Source organism: Plectropomus leopardus, chromosome 13 (genome assembly GCF_026936395.1).
Source record: "Plectropomus leopardus strain MGB_pleo_1.0 chromosome 13, ASM2693639v1, whole genome shotgun sequence".
Lineage (NCBI taxonomy): Eukaryota > Metazoa > Chordata > Actinopteri > Perciformes > Serranidae > Plectropomus > Plectropomus leopardus.
In genome coordinates, this window is record NC_142188.1 from 16,823,423 (window position 1) to 16,841,910 (window position 18,488).

Sequence of the window (18,488 nt, forward strand, 5' to 3'; positions counted from 1 at the left end):
TGCTCACTCTTAATGTGACCCTACTCTGATGCAAAGAACTTTATGCGCATTTAGGGGCTTTCTAAAGGCTTTCAGGGAGATGTTAGTGTACGAGTGGATTTCTTTCATACTTTTTTGTCCAAATTATCACATAAATATCCAGATGAAAATATAATCAGTTCATTTATGTTTACATATAACAGTAATTAGTCTAGCAGTTCTACAGAGGAAAAATAAGTAAATTCATCAAGAAAATATGAGCGTGAAAAGAGGATTCTTTCTCTGAAAAATGTATTTGTTAGTTGTTTCCACAGAGGCAGATGATAATCAATAGCAGTGGACCGTGTTTGTGCAGAGATATACCCAGGTGGTAATGCGGTGAGCCAGAAGAATACGAATCAGGCTGTTTCAGCTACTTGTGCTGTCCAATAATCGTACCAGGGATATACTGCTGATATTATCTGAGGAAGTACAACAACTAAAGAAAAAATGTTTTTTGCTCCCACTGATTCTCAGTGTGTCATCTCTAAACTTTTACCAATCATATCACTGATGCAGCCTGCCTGGTGTGTGTCTGTCATGTATTTTTTTAAAGAACAGTAGGAGCTGATAAAAAGATGCAGCAGAAGCAGTCATTAACAACCTCTCCTCTCCCGCAGGTCTCCAGGGCTGCAGACGTTTCCAGTCCTCCACAGTTAACTACAGCACCATGTTGCTGGAGGCTGACAGTGAGCGTCTCTATGTCGGGGCCCGGGGGGCCGTATTCGCTCTCAATGCCTCTGACATTTCAGCCAGCTCTGCTCTCACTGTGAGTTTGTTTGTTTCCGTGTTGCTGCATGTTGTGCACCTCAGCTGCCATATCTTTTCCTCTGCCACGGCTTCATTTGCATTCCACATCGAAGGAACTTTTTGTGGCAACAATATCTCATTTTGGGGCAAAACTACTTATTCCCCTTGTGTGTTTGTGTGTGTGCGTAGTCACATTACTTATAACACAAAAACACTTACACTACAGGAGCATCTTGCTGCATAAACTTGCATATTCATGACAAAAAACTGAAATACTGTATCTTCTTACAGTATCTCTAAATAGATACAGTATTCATGTTAATATAATCCACATATTGGAACATGTTGACACAGAAATAGTTTCTGATTGATGCAGTAATTAGCATATTATCTACCTCCACCTAGTGTTGCCAGTTATTATTTAAATAGATACATCTGTTGGCAAAAACAGAATTAATCAGAAGCTACAGCCATAAATAGTATTCGTTTTCTTAAAGGAAAAGTTAACCCAAAATCAAAAACACATGTTTTTTCTTCTTACATGCAGTGCTACTTAGCTGGTTTTGTTATAAGATACTAAGTGTTGGAAATATCGGCCGTAGAAGTGTCTGCCCTCTCTCTCCAATATAATGGAACTGAAAGGCACTTGGCTTGTGGTGCTTAAAGCAACAAAAAATACATTTTTAAAAAATTAACAGCAATGTCTCCTTCTAGATGTCATGACCCGGTTACTATCACCAAACTTACCTGCCAGCTGTATTGCTGTGCAGAGAGAAGCATGCATCTACTGCTAGCTCGCACAGCATCATTGATCCAGTTAACGTTACAGCTCAGTTTAGGAGGAAGCTGTTAATATTTACATCTTGTGTTGTCACGATCCTCTCATCCATAAGTAGATGCACGTTTCCTTCTGCATGGTGAAAGAGTTCAGTAGAAAGAAAATAGTTCCTACAATGGAATTGTTCACAGCAACATCTGTGGATTATTTTGAGTAACCGGGTCATGATTTCTGAAAAGAGACTTTGCTGTTGAGTTTTTTTGGCGCTTTGAGCACCACAAGCCGAGTACCATCTAGTTCCATTATATCTGAGAGGAGGCAGAGATGGCTGATATCTCCAACACACACACACCTAAACAGCCTAGACTGATTGATAGCAATGTAGGTATGATAAAAAAATATAGATTTGTACTTTTAGGGTGAACTGTTCCTTTAAAGCATATTGTCAGCAATGTTGCTGTGATTGAGTCTAGTTCTGAAACGACTGCACGTCATTAAAGTTGACCGTCCCTTTGAGGACACACAGAAGCTGAAAATCCTCGTTCACGTCATGCTGCTGTGTTTGTTAACTGGTGACAACCTGACGTTAAGCTGCTATGCTAATTATGTAAATACAGCGTTGGTGTCTGTCATAAAGAATAATTGCTGGTGTGTGTGCGTAACACTTTCTCGCAACCATTCCTACATCTCCTGCTGTAAATACACCTGTTAGAGCACTCTTTGTTCCAGAAAAAAAAACACGCTGCTGTTGTTGCAGCAAGGTCAAAATTCTTGCTGTATGAATTATTAAAGCAGAAAAGATATTACTCTCTTTTTATCTGCTGTCAGATCTGTGGTATTCTGCTAAAATGCATGCAAGTCAGTGATGTGAAACCATCCAATATGTTGTGTGCTCATACTGTATATGTGGTGTTTTTTAGATTGAGTGGGAAGCCTCCCCCGAGCAAAAACGTCAGTGTCTGCTCAAGGGAAAAGACAATAAGGTAGGCATTTAGTTTTTCCTCCCTCTTTCTTTTCTTTTCAACTCTTTTTTTGTATTCGGTTCTCTCCTATGATATTTATTGGCATAATATCTTTTCCATCCTTCTCTTCCTCTTGCAGACGGAGTGCTTTAATCACATCCGCTTCCTTCAGAGGTTCAACTCAACTCATCTATACATGTGTGGGACTCATGCCTTCAGACCTCTCTGCGCATATATAGTATGTCATTGCAAAACACATTACCGCCCTTTCAGTGCTGTTGAATACATTTAATATAACAGTGCAAGTGCAATCTGTTTGCATGTTGCATTTACTGAATAAATCTGTGTTTCCCTCATGTGGCTTCAAGATTAATGAATGTCTTCATCTGTACTCAAATGTTCTGTTCTGTATAGGATGAGGAGAAGTTTGTTATGTCATCTCAGCCTGAAGAAGGAAGAGACAAATGTCCCTACGGTCCAATGACGGGCTACACTGCCCTTATGATCGGTAAGCCCCTCAACAGTTGTCAGTCGCCTCCAAAGTTTCACTTAAAATCTGAAGAAACTGATTCATTGTTGTTGTTTTTTTCTGCAGACCAGCAGATGTATACAGCTTCACAGTATGAATTTAGAAGCTTTCCAGATATCCGCCGCAACTCTCCACCACCCACGCTGAGGACAGAAGATGCCCCCACACGCTGGCTGAATGGTGAGTTAATCTCCTGGAATGATAAAAGCCCTTTTAGGGCAGGTTTAGGTGACCAGGTGGTCCAAATGGTCAGAGCTTCTGTCTGTCAACCAGTTTGTACAATGTTTAAGTCTCCAAACTGACAAGATCTAATCTGCTGAAACAGCCACAGCAACTCAAGAAAGTGCTTCTTTATCAGTGCCAGATGATCAATGATATGATTTTTTACTTCTTCTGCTGATTCTTCCACTAATTCTTGAAGCATTTCAGCTTAGTTTTATGTGCATTTACAATTCTGTATTTAGCGCCAACCTCCAGGGCTGAAAAACTGGAGTTCCTCAAATTGGTCACTTGAGGCTGGCTCCAGAAGTGAGTGAGGCAAAGGCCAACTCACAATTTTGTCAGGCAATTTAGATTTAGCCTGTCAATAAAAAGATTTAACTATTTATTCTTTTTTTCCATATAGAGTTTGAGAGTTTTAAAGGGGGTCTGGCTCAATGTGAACAAAAGCCAGAGACTGTGTTGTGTTGAGTTGCTGTGGGCTGTAATTTCATCACTTCTAAGCAAAAGGCAGAACATGATGATATTTCAGAGCATTAAGGGACAGATTGTCTCCTCCTCTGTTGGCTGCCTCGTGTATGCATACCTGTACCGAAGAGCAGGATAAAAGTGAGGAGCACTCACTCTGCAGCGACATGTGGGAATTTTGGTCTCTATAGCTGATTTCCTTGTTAATGACTGTATAACTGTACAGGGAGTAATTTTTTACATTACTAACCAATTTACATTTTTATTAATGCTTAAAGTTATGCATAATAAAGGATGTGCTGATTTGAGTGACTGGCTATCCTCTAATTGTCAACACCATCTGAGTCAAATCCACCATTTGCTGCGTGAAAGCTCTATCCTCTCATTCAATTATGGTCACTTCTTGCTCCAAAAATCTGTCAAAGTGGCTACTTCCATTTTTTGCAGACAGTCTATGGTTTGTTTTCAGATCAACACTTTGTATAGACTAAAATATCTCAACCGCTACTGCATGTATTGATATGACATTTTGTACAGATGTTCATCATTCCCAGACAGTGTATCTTCGTGATTTTAATGATCCCTTCACTTTTTCTCAGGATGACTGTGGACTCCTAATATATTCCTCCAGAAACCTGGTTTTGGGTTGAAGTGATGCAAAACCTGATGTTTTGATAACCGAAGCAGCTACATCATCTCCTTTTTTTTGTTTTCACCATCTGTTCATACTGTGGTAGTACTCAGATTACCATTTCTTTCCCTTTGTATAACAAGTAGCCAACTGCTCAGTTAAAGATGCTCGTCTGCATCTATCTCCCTTTTTTTTTTACTGTTTCATGTTTCGGCAAGACACCTCAGGGAGACAGGTAGAATATTATGTTTACTGTTTTGTTCAGGGCAACATCTATATAAGTTTCATGGTATTAAAGGCTCATGTCAGCGGCTTTATTTATTTAACAAGAAGAAAAAAAAACACAGTATGAGTCAGTGCATGGTTTTCTCCCCCACACAGAGGCAGACTTTGTGGGCTCAGCGCTGGTGAGGGAGAGTTTGGGCAGCAGCACCGGTGATGATGACAAGATCTATTATTTCTTCACGGAGAGGAGTCAGGAGCAGACGACAACCTACAGCAACAGCAGGGTGGCACGAGTAGCTCGCGTTTGTAAGGTGAGATTTAAAAAGATGCTGGATATGATTTACAACTTGGAGTGAAGCCTTGAGTCAGACCAGCTTGAGTGATGTCATGGTTGATGAGACTGAGGGTGCTGTAACAGATGAGGGGCTGGATGGAGGATGCATTTGTAACAAGGCCCCAGTGTGATTAGAGGAGCAGACTGTGCAGCTGATGAATGGGCTGCAGAGTCAGTGTGGCTCAGAGTGAGAGGGATGGATGACTGCGAGGGGGAAGACCAGACTGCTTAGCATCGTCTGCTGCATGAAATGTGAATGATTTACATTTTCTGCTGCACAGGAAGGAGTTAAAAACGGTGAGAGCTAACTGTACAGTGTAATAACCTTGTTGGTCTCTCTTGTGGCACCTTAAAATGAAGTTGGCTCACAAGTTCTCTCCTTGAAAGCTTAGCGGCGTATTTGTTTTTTCATCTCAAGAGAAGTGCCTTGCGGCGCCATGTGTGACATTTGCAACTTGCCACAGGCTGAAAACATTTGAAAGTTAAAATCAAAGTGCATGATTATGTCAATTGCTGGATTTCCCCAAAAAAATGTGGCCTTGAGTCGAGTTTTTCCATTGTGAAGCTGTCAAGAGTTATTCAGCATTTAGGTGCGCTGCAGTCTGCTGGGGGACAAAAACACACCTTCATACACAAACCTGTAGACTACAGTGGGGAGTTTTACCTATGGGAAGCCATAATCTTATTGACGGCATCGTTATTACCTTCCCATGCCATCTGTTGCACTCTTTAGGTGGTTCATTTCCTCTTTTGTGTCACCTTGAGCTGAGCGTTCACACTGTTTTTCATTTATCCAGACCTTACCTCATACGACCCTCTCTACTCCCTCCTCCCCCTTTGTTTCTCCTCTCTCCCCCATCCTTCTTCCCTCAGGGGGACCGAGGAGGCCGTTTAACTCTCCAGAAAAGGTGGACGTCCTTCCTCAAGGCCAGGCTGACTTGTTCTCTACCCGAGTACGACTTTCACTTCAACATGCTGCGCAGCGTGTTTGTCACGCCTGGCCTCACACCGAAAGACACGCTCTTCTACGGCATCTTCGGCCTGGAGTGGTGAGTTTGGGTTGTCAAGATCTGCGGCTGAGGGGGACTTTGAGGATGTAAATGAGTGAGATAAAGATGAAAGGCAGCAATCGATACACTGAGACAGTTGAAGGAGACAAGAACGGACGAGATGAAAGAGGGGCGAGACAAAGAGAGGAGAACATTTTCATCCAAATGATGTGAAAAAAAGAAGTTGGGTGGAGTTTTACTGCAGTTTGAGGAGAGAATATTAATTAGAAATGCAGATGAGCTAAAAAGAAGTTAAAGAAAAGTTAACCTGTGAAATCTTCACCGTGGCTGCTGCTTTCTTTGTCTTTCATTAATTCCTTGCAAAAACATTAAATGTATGCACTGATGAAAAATGTGTCTTGTTTTGTAACTGCATTTTAAATGAACAATCGCAGTTAGCTGATATCAGAGACAAACCTTCTCTCCGTTGCTGCTTCACAATAAAAGCTGATTCATAGTTTTTCAGTTACACATCTGTAATGTGAAGACATAGAAGTAGAACATGATGGGTTTAATTTATCAGCATCAGCCATCAGCGATCAGTCTGACACAATAAGCTATAATAAGTGTGCTGGTCAGATATCTGCATATAAATACAGCTCATTTAAAAAAAGTTAATATAAAGCTAAATTGGCATTGGACAAGAGTCAGTCATCTGTTCTGCCTCTCCACACAAACTGCAGGGTTTCCCTGACATTCATTCATTTATTCGCTGCGGCCCACCAGATAACATCTGCCCCCACATATAGATTTTTAATATTTTTTGAAATAAGATCTGTTTGTTAGTAACACGATTTGAATATGTAAATTATACCATTGAGATATCTGTTTATAGATATAAGTTGAGCCGTAACTTAATACAGTTCTTACACAGTGTGAAGAGAGTGCACAGGTTACAGTCAGGCTCTTGTGGAGAAGTCTAACACTATTAAAAAAAAATACTATACAGAGAGTTAGTTACTTACTTACCTCAAATAGCTATTGCAGAAAAAAATGCAGACTAGTACCATAAATGGGGTTTGATTTCAGGAGAATGTAAGTGATTATGACTGTAGCCCTTTTGTGTGAACTAGATTTCACTGTTTAATGTGGTTCATTTCTGCCAGAATTCATTGGTTGAAAAGTGAATGCTATTCCATAGCAAGATGTTTTGTGTTGTGGAAAGCATAAACTGACATTCAGACAGTCGTTATCGTCAGTGTTTTTGTTGCTGCTGTCTCTTCTCAAGCTCCATCTCTTACCTCAGCTCTTACTAGACCTCTCTGAAACCATTTTGTAGCGTTCTCCTCCTCCCCTCCTACTCTTCTCAGGGATGTATGACTTTTAACCGTCTTCATACTATCTCTGACAGTGCTCATCCCCTCCCCTGTGCTTTTCTCCCGTTTGTCTCATTCTGTCTTTTAGGTGAGCCACTGATCTACTGTACTTCTTCAGCTGTCCCTATGGCAACACTGGGTTTATTGCTGTTATTGTTCCCAGCCTGTGTGCTCTGGTCTTTTTCTCACTCTGTGTGTGTGTGCTGTCTTTAGGAAAAACGTTAAGGCGTCTGCGGTGTGTCGGTTCTCTCTGTCTGAAGTCCAAGATGCCTTTCAAGGACCCTACATGGAGAACACAGACTCTGGGTCTAAGTGGAAGGAGTACACTGGAAAGATCCCTGACCCACGACCTGGAACGGTAAAAACACAGATGCACACACATTGAGCCTAATGCAGCAACATTCTCTTAAATGTTTCTTATTTTTTCTCTTAATTTTCTGGTAAAAGAAAATATAAGAAAAGTCAGCTCCAGATGCACTAAGTGCTCTTAACCACCCAAATTTGCTTTTATCCAGGTGCGCTTAATAATGAATCCCATTTAATAAATAAAAATATTTTAAATAATTAAAAGAAAAAGTCATTACACATACAGTGGTCTAGATATGAGAAGCTGGAAACATGAAATGTTTTTTGCATGAAAAATGTCATATGATAAAAGTGCACCAAGTGTAGAAGCCCGGGAATTTAATAATACAGTCAGTATAATTACTCTAAAACATTTTCTAAATGTGATCAAATGATATTAATGCTTTTTTTAAAAAAATGCCTCAAATATAAAACTTAGATTTCCTTGTGCTGGACAACTTTTTGTGGACTGTGAAATGTTTTTCTCTTATCTTGGTACACATGCTCTCGACCACTCGTAACATTTTCTCTTGCCTAAGAGAAAAGCAAAGATAAGAAAACATTGGTGAATCCCAAAAATCAATGGGTCCTAACAAAATAAGAGGAAACTCTGGATATGAGCAAACACAAGATAATTATTTTTCATATATTGTTTCTTGCATGAGGCCCATTGTCTCTCAAAAAGAAGTAATGTTTTACTTATCTTCAGCCTTCAAAGATTCACACCAGAAAACTCCAAAAGAGAGCAGATGAAACTGATCCAAAGTAAAGATGAAGTGAAAATGATAGCGAAGATGAGTGACAGCCTTAAGGATGAGGTTCAAAACACAACCAGCTTATGTCAGTGAAACCCATTTCCATGGCGATTAACTCCAGCCGGCAGCTTTGGCGACAATGGCTTAGTGCGGCACTCAGGGCCGTGGCATCGTTAGCAGGAGCAGACATTATCCACTGTAGTGTCACTTCAACACTTTGTAGGACTTAATTCTAACGTTGCTATTAAACGGAAAGAAGAACTGGTCAAGGGCTTTAACTTGGGAGCGTGAAAGCCTCTTAGAGGAGTTGGCTGGAGGGAAGTCGTTTCCTTAGTCAGGTGCAGAGAGAGCTGAGTCGCCCGCGTGTCAGCTCAGGCCGTCTGCTGAACTCACACAGGCTCATTGTTGTCCAAGTGAAAAGTGGCATTTTCTCCAGACACTGTCTTCCACAGGCTTGCGTTTTCCCCTTGATCTCTTAATTTCCCCCTCAGACCATCTCGCTAAGCCTCGTGACATCCTCTCTGCCTTCCACCATCGTCTCTATTTACAGAGAACTTTATTACAAATGAGCCGAGAATTGTCCCGCTTATCCTTGCAGCCCACATACCCACGTACGTTGTCTTATGCTTATCATCCCCTCTCGGTGGCTTCTGTTCCTGCAGTGTATAACCAACTCTCTGAGGGCCAAGGGCATAAACGTGTCTACCTCCCTGCCCGATGACGTGCTGAACTTTGTCAGGAGGCATCCTCTGATGTCCAAGCCGGTGCAACCATCAGACAGACGCCCCCTTTTATTCAGGCGGACCACAGACTACACACACATGGCTGTACACATGGTCCAAGGCGTAGATGGACGAACATACCACGTGTTATACATCGGCACAGGTGTGTATGAATTCATGCTATGTCAGGTTTTAATAAGGCAATCTCTTAAAGGAATAATTCTCAAGACTCATGTACACTAAATAAAAAGCGACAGTACAGCCAGGAGCTGGTTAGCTTAGCTAAGCATAAAGACTTGAAACAGGGGGCCTGGCTTACAAATGTGTAGCAAAATCTTTAAAAATCCACTTTGGTTTTCTCCTCTGAGTGCAGCGACTTCCCGGAGTCTTGTTGTCACTTTTGCCGTGCAAACAGTATCAGTTACTAGTTGCATTTACTTTTAATCATATTTCTTAACTTCTATACAGTTTTAGTCAAACTACAAGGTTGTTCTATGGTTATCATGTTGTTGATGTGTTTGAGAAAACTTAAGAGTGCAACTTAATATTTTACCTTGTTACTACTACCCTGTGGGAAACAAAGGCAAAGAAGTGGACCGCTTACCTGTAGTTGTTTACAAGTGTTTACAAGTTAATTTATGTGGCATACTGAAAGCAATCAATGGCTGCCAACAAGGTAGAAAATCAAAATAAACCCAGTGAGATGTTTTGGAAACTGGCTGACAGAAATACATATTACTCTCAGCTGGTAGTACTTGCTACTGCTGTGCTGTTATAGCCCTGTAATTTCAGTGTTTCTCCTCTTTGTATTTGTCACTCAGATGAAGGCTGGTTACATAAAGCTGTGGAAATCGAAGGTCAGCTGCACATCATTGAGGAGCTTCAACCGTTTGAGGAACCCCAGCCTGTTAATAACTTGCTGCTATCTGCAAAACAGGTAGCTTTTTTGTCGATCACACAAACACATTTAAGAAGTAATCTTTGGTCCTACAGTATCTAATTCTTCTTTTTCTCCACCAGATGAGCGTGTACGTCGGCTCTCCATCAGGCGTGGTGCAGCTCCCCCTCTCTACCTGTCACAGATACACCTCCTGCTACGACTGCATCTTCGCCAGGGACCCTCACTGTGCCTGGAACGGAGCCCAGTGTGTGGACGTAATGGCACAAGCAGACAGGTGGGTGCTGAAGGGTGCAAGTGTGTGTGTTATTGGATCAGATGATTAAAGTGCTGCAGGTGCCCTTTAGTGTGTTTGATTTGACAAACCTCAAGTATCACAGTGCCCTGTCACAGTGTCAGCTCCCAGAACTGTTGAGTAATCACAACACTGGCAGAAACTTAATGCTGGCGGTGATCGTAAACATGCAACTGCGTACTTAGTGTGGGCTGATAAAACGTGGATAGATCTGCTGACCCACTTGAAAGCTGTTATGGAGACAATAGATGATATGTGACAGAATACAGCACATAATATAAACAGAGATCTCAGTACATGTACCAGCAATACTGGATATGTTTTTTGTCACAGCAAGTACCTGTTTTTTACTAATATGCTTATTGTTTTTTCTTCACAGATCCACTTTAATCCAGGACATCCAGCAAGGCAGCAGAGGATGTGAAAACACACAAGACGGTATGCAGAAATCTCATCTGCAGCAAGGTGCTGCTGCTTCAAAAAAAGTTTCATTTTTACGCAGTGAATGATGAAAGGGAGATTAAAAATAGAGAATGTTAGGAAGGACTCGAAAGATGCATCGTTGTCATCAGATGGCATGAAGGCCTCTTTGAAAGTTGATTATGCACACTGCGTTGGCAAAAATCCTCTCTTCCTTTCTTTAATCACATTTTTGCCATCTCTGGAGAGGGATCTGTTTGATATTCAAGGCAGGCAAATGCCTTCTCTCTCTTTGCAATTTCAATCCAATAAAATGTAGCATCTTCTGCCCCTTCATTGTTCTCTCTCTGTCCCAGGTAAAATTATTTCAGGAATTAAAAGATATTGGAAATGGAGTTTGTGGCTCAATAATGTTTGACAGCCTTTGATAAAGTAACAGGGTTTTACATTATTGGTATATAAAACGAGTCAGAGGCTAATTGGTGAGTTTCCGTGTATACTCAACCTGCGTTAGGAATCGTATATTTTTTTTCTTTTTTACTTTCTGTGCATACCACAGATGCCCATATAAAGTACATACTGTTTCACTGAGTATGAATACAATCAAGACATACAACTTTGTCATAAAAAAGCAACAACTTTTGAGGCTAAAGAATAAAGTCACTGTAGAAGGGCCAAAAAATTGCAGTTCCTTGAATGGCCACTTAAGCTGGCTCAAAAACAGAGTAAATCCTCATAGACCCCCATGGTAAAATACCCAATTTCCCCAATTGTCCCATAGCTAATTTCAACATTCATGACAAGTTAAATTTTTTAGAATCTGGCGACATTTTATTAAGGCCCAAAGTCACACACATTTAAGGGCAGGGCAGCCCTAACCCTAACCCTTGAACTTCAACCCTTTGGCTCTTGTTCATAGATCCATAATCCAAAATTTCAGCGGTCAATGAGTTGCCATTTGTTTAAGGCTCAGTCGGTGTGACATATGTACTGTTGCATAGTGGCTTGTGGGTCAGAATAGCCAGAAAATCATGCTGGCTTGCATATTGCAAACTGCCACCAGATGCAGTAGAACATCCCTGGTGCTTTTGACGTAGTTCATTTGACATACTAAATCTTTTTCTGGCATACTACAAAGTACGTTAGTATGGGTGTTGGAGCGCACCTTCAGTGTGAAATAAGACTCACAGTATTGACGTGTTTGTGTTGCAGATGTTGTTGTGCGGAGCCGCTCTGTGCGTGTGGGTGATGATGTGCTGCTGCAGTGTGAGCTCAACTCCAACCTGGCGACGCCCCTCTGGACTTTGGATGGCAGTGAGTTGCAGGGCTATGGCCTTAACTCCGGCTTCAGAACTGGCACAGACGGCCTGCTGATCATCGAGGCCCGCCAGGACCAAAGTGGGCTGTACACCTGCTACGCTGTCGAGAACAACATCAAGGTCCCCATGGTTACCTACAATGTCACCATCCGTCTGGACCTGCCTCCTCCCCCACCTGTTGAACCAACTGAGGACCCTTATAGTCTCTTCGCCACCCTGCCAGCGCCCACTGAGCGTCCCTCCTCCGAGAGGCCCCTGCCTCCACCCCCGGCCCCTCTTCTCCCCCACTCAGAGCTGCTCTCCCCCAGGAACATGGAGGCCATGTACCTGTCCCTCATCACCATCCTGGGAGGCCTGTGTGTGGTCCTCACTGTGGTCCTTGTCTACGTGGGCTTCTGCCTGCGAGTGGGCAACAGAGGAAAGTACTCATTACGTGCCGCAGCTTCTGCGTACCCAAACAGTAAGAGACACAACAGGAACAGAAAACAACACAGAAACTCCTCCCACATGGAGCTGAAGACCATCTCAAGCCATTGCAACGGCAACGGCATTTCTAACGGCGTTTCAAAGCAGCATAACGGCAACATCCAGGACGGAGGCTTCCTCCAGATCGTCCCTGGTGAGGGTCACCCATCACCCAATAAGGAGCCTCCTCCCCCGGCCCCTCCTCTCCCACCAACCCCGCAGCGTCCCTCTACAGAATGTGACTTCCCCAACGGGCTGTCGGCCACACTGCCCAGCGTCCTGAGGAGGATGAACGGCAACAGCTACGTGCTGCTGAGGCAGAGTGAGTCTGAAAGCACATCACCGCTCTGCTACTCCTTTGCAGAGGAACTCAACAGGATCTTAGAGAAGAGGAAACACACTCAGCTGCTGCCCAGGCCGGATGAGAGCTCTGTGTAGAGAGACATAGCTCCCCCTGTGGTGGGAGGACTGCTGTGTTCTTACCTGGTGCTGAAGTGCCTGTCATATGACTCGTTATTGTTGAGGACTCGAGCAATGAGAGTCTTAACTACATTCTTTACTTTGTTCTGTTGAGTTTTTTTGTTGTTGTTTTGATTGAGAAATTCATTTTCTTTTGTTTTAACCTGTGAGCTGCTTGTCAAGCTTAATTTCCAAACACATAACACGTGAAAATAAGAACTGCCACTGAAGGACCGGGCATGAAATGGAAACAAAGTGTAATCTACCTCACCTCACTACCGCCCAGAATGACTACTGCAGTCAGTCTGTAGTCCAGTCGGAGTATCAGGACTGAGATCTCAACTGCAGAAAGATCCCTGATCCACAAAGCACAAAGCAGAAGACACACACAGACTCCAACGAGAAGCAGAGCCCCATGGGAATATAAATACATGTGAAGACTTCTGCTCTGTGGTGGCCGTATTTGGCTCAATTCAAACTGGAGGGCAGCTAGCCAAAGTTTGTTTGCACTGACAAGTGCACAGATGGCCTATGCATTTTTAAACGTGACATTCACACATTATAAATATTGAGGGAGATGGACGTGGTGAGCAGAGGAATTCGGTTTGCGAGGTTTTTCACTTTTAATACTGACTTAATCAATTGCAATAACCAACACAAAAAAATACAAAGTAACTCATGATGGCACATAACACTTTACACCAGCCATCAATAAGAAAAGGTGAACTAATCATTATTTAATATCACTAACAATCATTTTTGTAAATTTCTTAATATATCACCTTGTTTTACATGTATTGTTAATGACATAGTAATATACGGTATTTAATTATTAATGACTGAAAATATTAATTATTCAGATAGTCTTTTATATGTTATTAATGGTAAGAAATTAAATTCATAACCCTTGACAGCCACAGCTAATGATTTGTTGGAGTTAAACTTTTAATTATCACAAGAATATTTTCAAACAAATAAGCATAACTGTACTGGAGCCCTAATTTATGGCTGCAGCTGAAGCAATCCATTATATATGGTTAAAAATTGCCTTATGGTGAAGCCGTATATTGGCTTTTATTATAATTATAACATTTCATCTCATTTCAGCAGTTCCCACAAACAAGAAACAAGTGGCCAATAAACAAAAACATTTTTAAAAAAATCAAGAATAAACAATTAAATGATGTTATTTAACCTTTACATAATCGGAGAAATATTAAATAATGATTATTTCACCACATGTTAATTGACAACCTGAGGAAAATATGACAGTATTATTTTAATGCACTTTAAATACCAGTTTTAAAGGAGAGGTATTGGATTGCTTTTATGGAATCTGACTCTGCAGCCTGTCAGGAACCAGAGGAGCTTTTTTATTGGCCGCTTCTCAGCATGAGGAGCTGCAGCAGTGAAGGCCGCAGCTTTGTCAGCTGGACATCGTTTGACTCGAGTGGATTAGAAGGAGAAAACTGACTGTGGCTCATCTGAGCCTCAATCCTCTGCTGAGTGACACCCTGCATGAGACTGTAACGCAGAATGACGGACTGTGAGGGCACAGCATTCGCCAAAAGCATCAGAGGTAAATCATTTATATACCTTACCAACACATCATCTCTCCTACACAGGCACTTTGCCAAACAAGCACTTAAAGGAATAGATCAAAGAGTTGGAGTGCGAGTTCGCTGCACTGATGTTTTAAAGACTGGATACATACACAACGCTGAGAACTCAGTTTTATCTCACAGTTTACTGGATTTAGATCCATCTGCAAGCTGACAGCTTGTTGATCTGACTGCTGGGTTGTTTTTAATTTGTGGAAACGTTTAGGTTCAGAGATTCACAAATGAAAACATGTGCTACAGACTGATTCATAGATAAACTGTATCACCTTAAACATTTATGAGGGGAACCCAACCATGGTAGACATTAAAGGAGCTGTAAACTAAATTCAGAGCATGAACGCAGCAGCAAACAAGTATTTTTAATGTAAACATGTAGTGGAGTAATGGCGTCCCGAGCAGAGAATGAAGTCACACTCCTTCTGTGTGAGTTGTAATCCGAGCTTCTCTGTTGTTTATTGTGGTATATATAAAGCATAGCAGCGCATGCATGTTGGTGCATGCGACTCTGTGCGTGTGTGTCCCACAAGCCTGTTCGCATTCCGAACTCTTAAAATACTGCTGCTTTGACAGTGAGATGGGATAGCAACCCCGAAAGCCACCTTTTACATGCGACTGTAACGGTGCTGGACAGTGTTAGGTGAGAACGTGGCCGGACAGAACCGTTGCGTAACGCATTAAGATGGTGTCAGGTTGAAACGCTGCCAGTAATGACGTAATGTAAGGAGCATGAGGGCGCTTATAGGGTGGGAGTGGTGGTGGATGGGTCCAACAAACCTCGGACTTCCATGCGGGAGTCTGGTGTTCACTTCCCATGTGATTGTGATGACTTTTTTTCTAGACCTTACCATTTGCCTCCTTCCCCAATCCTAACCATCACATCATCATGCTAGCATGTGCGTTTGTTGACGTTTCTGGTTGCGATGTGCTTGTGTGCCACGTTATCCCACCATGTGTGTCACGGTAGCAGCATCTCACAACATAAACAGCAGATATAGAAGGATACCGAAGACATAATATGTAGACGCGGTAGTCCTCTGCAAAGTGCCAACATGTGATGACTTGGGAAGGCTTACTAATCACTGCCACTCTGCTCTGACCTCATACAGCAGTTACCACTGGTAACATAATCTCCACCTACGGCGTTGTGGCAGAAGTCTAGCGCCCACCCTCGGTTCCCCCCTAGATTAACAGAATTAGCTCTGTCAGCACTGTTTGCACTGCTAGCACTGTTAGCTGCTAGCCACCAGCTCAGCCACATCTGTGTTAAAAACTGTGTACATACAACCTGAATCAGACTCTGGATCATAGATGTCCACTGAATGTCGTATAAAACTCCTTAGAAATCAGGGTGACAGAGGAGTTTCATGCTCGACTCTTTGGTTCTCAATTTAATTCTTGACATTTCTTTTGCGATTTCCTCTTTACAAAAAATTAAATTAATATTATAAGTCACTCTTCTCACTTTTATCACCAGTCATTATCATTCATTATCACATAGTTTATTTCTCTTATCAGTGTCCTTATGCCGCATCTCCTGTCAGAGGGCAGCATTAATTAAACACTCGTCTGACCTTTAAAGCTGAAGGAGAGAGAGAAAAGAGACGGAGTTAGAGATCTTCCCCAGGGACTTACAGTGTGAAACACAACTCCAAGCTCCCAATTATTTTCTCATACCCTCGGGGTCAGGCTGCGGATTTGTATTTTATTACTGTATATCAAAATAAAAATGCAAAAGCATCTCAAGGATACACCATAAGCTTATATGCATATATAGCAATGCATACACAACCATAGACGGTCCTGAGGCACAGTTGCATTATTGCACATGTGATTGAATCTAACAAGCCTGTGATGTCAGTGTTTGAGACGCTGTACGTGATGCTGTGGTTCACAATAAGCTTTCTAGTCAGCGACACTGATCAAAGTCATGAAAGAAGAAAGACATAGATGCTCACTTCACACATTAAAAGCCTTCATTAAAGCCCTTTGACCTCAATCCAAAGCACGAGACAAGGTGAACACAATGGCAGGGTTTTATTTGTGGAGTTTTCATTACATACTGCAAAAATGCAAATATGTAAATTCTTCATGCACTGTCCACATATAGTCAGATCTGATGCTGTGATTGCTTTTTAACAAACCATTCAATGGAAACACATTGCTGAGACTAACTCTATTTTTTTCCCTTTTTCTCATTGCAGGTCTGATGTGTACAGGTCAGTTTGAGTTTTTCTTAATTTCATTCCTGGGGAAATCATCTCTGCAACAGCGTCAGATGGCAGGACCCGCTGCAAAGATGTTTTTTTAATGAGCAGTGAAATGAAATTCAGCATCATTAGTGGACAGCGGAGTCAGAAGAGAAAGAGAAGCTGGATAAGGGCTACAACATGAGTCTACAGCACCTCCAGCTCCGCGTCCTCTCAACTGGAATGAAAATTGTTGGCTGCACCGAGCAATGTCTGTTCTGCAGACAACAACTCTCTGTGTGCAGAGAGCGTCCTCGCTTCTGTTTGATGCAAACTTAGACCAAACTCAATGTATGATGACCTTTTTCTTACACTTGCTGCATGAATTATGTTTCGAACCTGCTGTGTTTTTCTTCCCTTAAAGTCAAAGAAACAAAGACTCATCTTAATATTAATGAAAAGTGCCAAGGTTGTTTAAAAAGAGCTTTGTGAGCCTATTTTATTGCAAAACCAGAAAAAAAAAAGATTTTAAAAAAGGAGCATATTTATTTTGTAATTTTGTACATTGTGTTTTGGAAGTTATTGTCAGTGTTGCTGTTTAGATGCCACTTGTGAGAAACAGGAGGGTCACAAGTCACCTGTGTTGCACAAAATGTAATAAATAGAAGCACGGTAGCCAAAAGCATGCAGAGGCTGCACCAGCACCACAGAATTTAATATTTATAACCTACAAATGAGAGGAAAGATACAACAATTTACCCTTTCAATTTAACCTATTAATTAGGGATCATTCACTTTATCTGTCACTGTATATCTGCATATTTTGATCTCTATTTGCATGTTACATCATGCTTGCACACAAAGCAAATTCTTTTCACTAAACTAACACAAAGAATAAAAGGACAGTGGGTTCCTTCTCATTTCAGCCATAATGAGTTCAAATAAAACTTTGTACTTCAACCTCTCCCTCTCCTCAACATTGCTTGTGTATATTTGCACTCTCACATTTCACAAAAATGGAATGAAACTGGTGTTTTGTATCTTAGAGGTTTAGCAAATTGTAGGAGCTGGTAAATGTTGTCACACATTCTGGAAAAAGAGGCTTCTGCTGCTGGAAGCTGGCCTGAGCTCCTGCTGCACAGCCTAGGGCTGCAAGACAGCACGGCACAGAGTGGTACGGAAAATGTTGATGTCCTAGGACTGGTTCGGATCCAACGTGACTGTCTCAGGACGTTGTTGCTGACAAAACACAAACATACACTATTTCCTATGTCCTGTGAAGGCATTAAAAAAGAAAATGTTCCCTCAGCTTTTGTGAAAAAGCAGCGTTCCTACTTTTAATCAGAGCCTTTTGAAGTGATCTTTCAGAAATGTCACATTCAATACACAACAAAGATTTTTCCATCATCCAAGTGACATTTACTCATGTTCCTGGGTGAGAGGGCAACACCCAGCATTCAGACAATAACTCAGCTGTTGTCATATATTAACAGGCGGCAGCACGACAGAACAGCCATAAATAGGACAGCAGTGTCATGCACACACAGTCAAACACAGCCAAAGGGCGAGCTGTAAAAGTGCCAGGTACCTGCAGTGCGTACAGCTTGACATGTGATTAACAAACAGCGTTGGTTGGTGTGTTGTTTGCGTAATGCTGCCTCGGTTTTAATCAGGGTCAACGTCAAGAGCCTGTTTGGCCTCTCGAGTGGTGTGTAAATAAAAA

General features: G+C 41.8%; 1 protein-coding gene across 3 annotated transcripts in view; it reads left to right on the forward strand.

Moving 5' to 3' along the window:
• The window catches only part of LOC121954565 (semaphorin-4G-like), a 29,388-nt gene extending 11,663 nt beyond the window's left edge, over positions 1–17,725 (forward strand). For all 3 annotated transcript variants that reach the window (XM_042502148.2, XM_042502147.2, XM_088086376.1), the window contains exons 3-16: positions 639–787; positions 2,467–2,529; positions 2,648–2,746; positions 2,923–3,016; positions 3,104–3,217; positions 4,737–4,891; positions 5,788–5,963; positions 7,493–7,637; positions 9,042–9,264; positions 9,923–10,038; positions 10,122–10,276; positions 10,674–10,732; positions 11,927–14,536; positions 16,781–17,725. In XM_042502148.2, the coding sequence (XP_042358082.2) occupies positions 639–787; positions 2,467–2,529; positions 2,648–2,746; positions 2,923–3,016; positions 3,104–3,217; positions 4,737–4,891; positions 5,788–5,963; positions 7,493–7,637; positions 9,042–9,264; positions 9,923–10,038; positions 10,122–10,276; positions 10,674–10,732; positions 11,927–12,936 (2,558 nt within the window). In that variant the 3' untranslated portion in view covers positions 12,937–14,536; positions 16,781–17,725. The remainder of the gene's footprint in view (positions 1–638; positions 788–2,466; positions 2,530–2,647; positions 2,747–2,922; positions 3,017–3,103; positions 3,218–4,736; positions 4,892–5,787; positions 5,964–7,492; positions 7,638–9,041; positions 9,265–9,922; positions 10,039–10,121; positions 10,277–10,673; positions 10,733–11,926; positions 14,537–16,780) is intronic.
• The last annotated feature ends 763 nt before the right edge of the window (positions 17,726–18,488 follow it).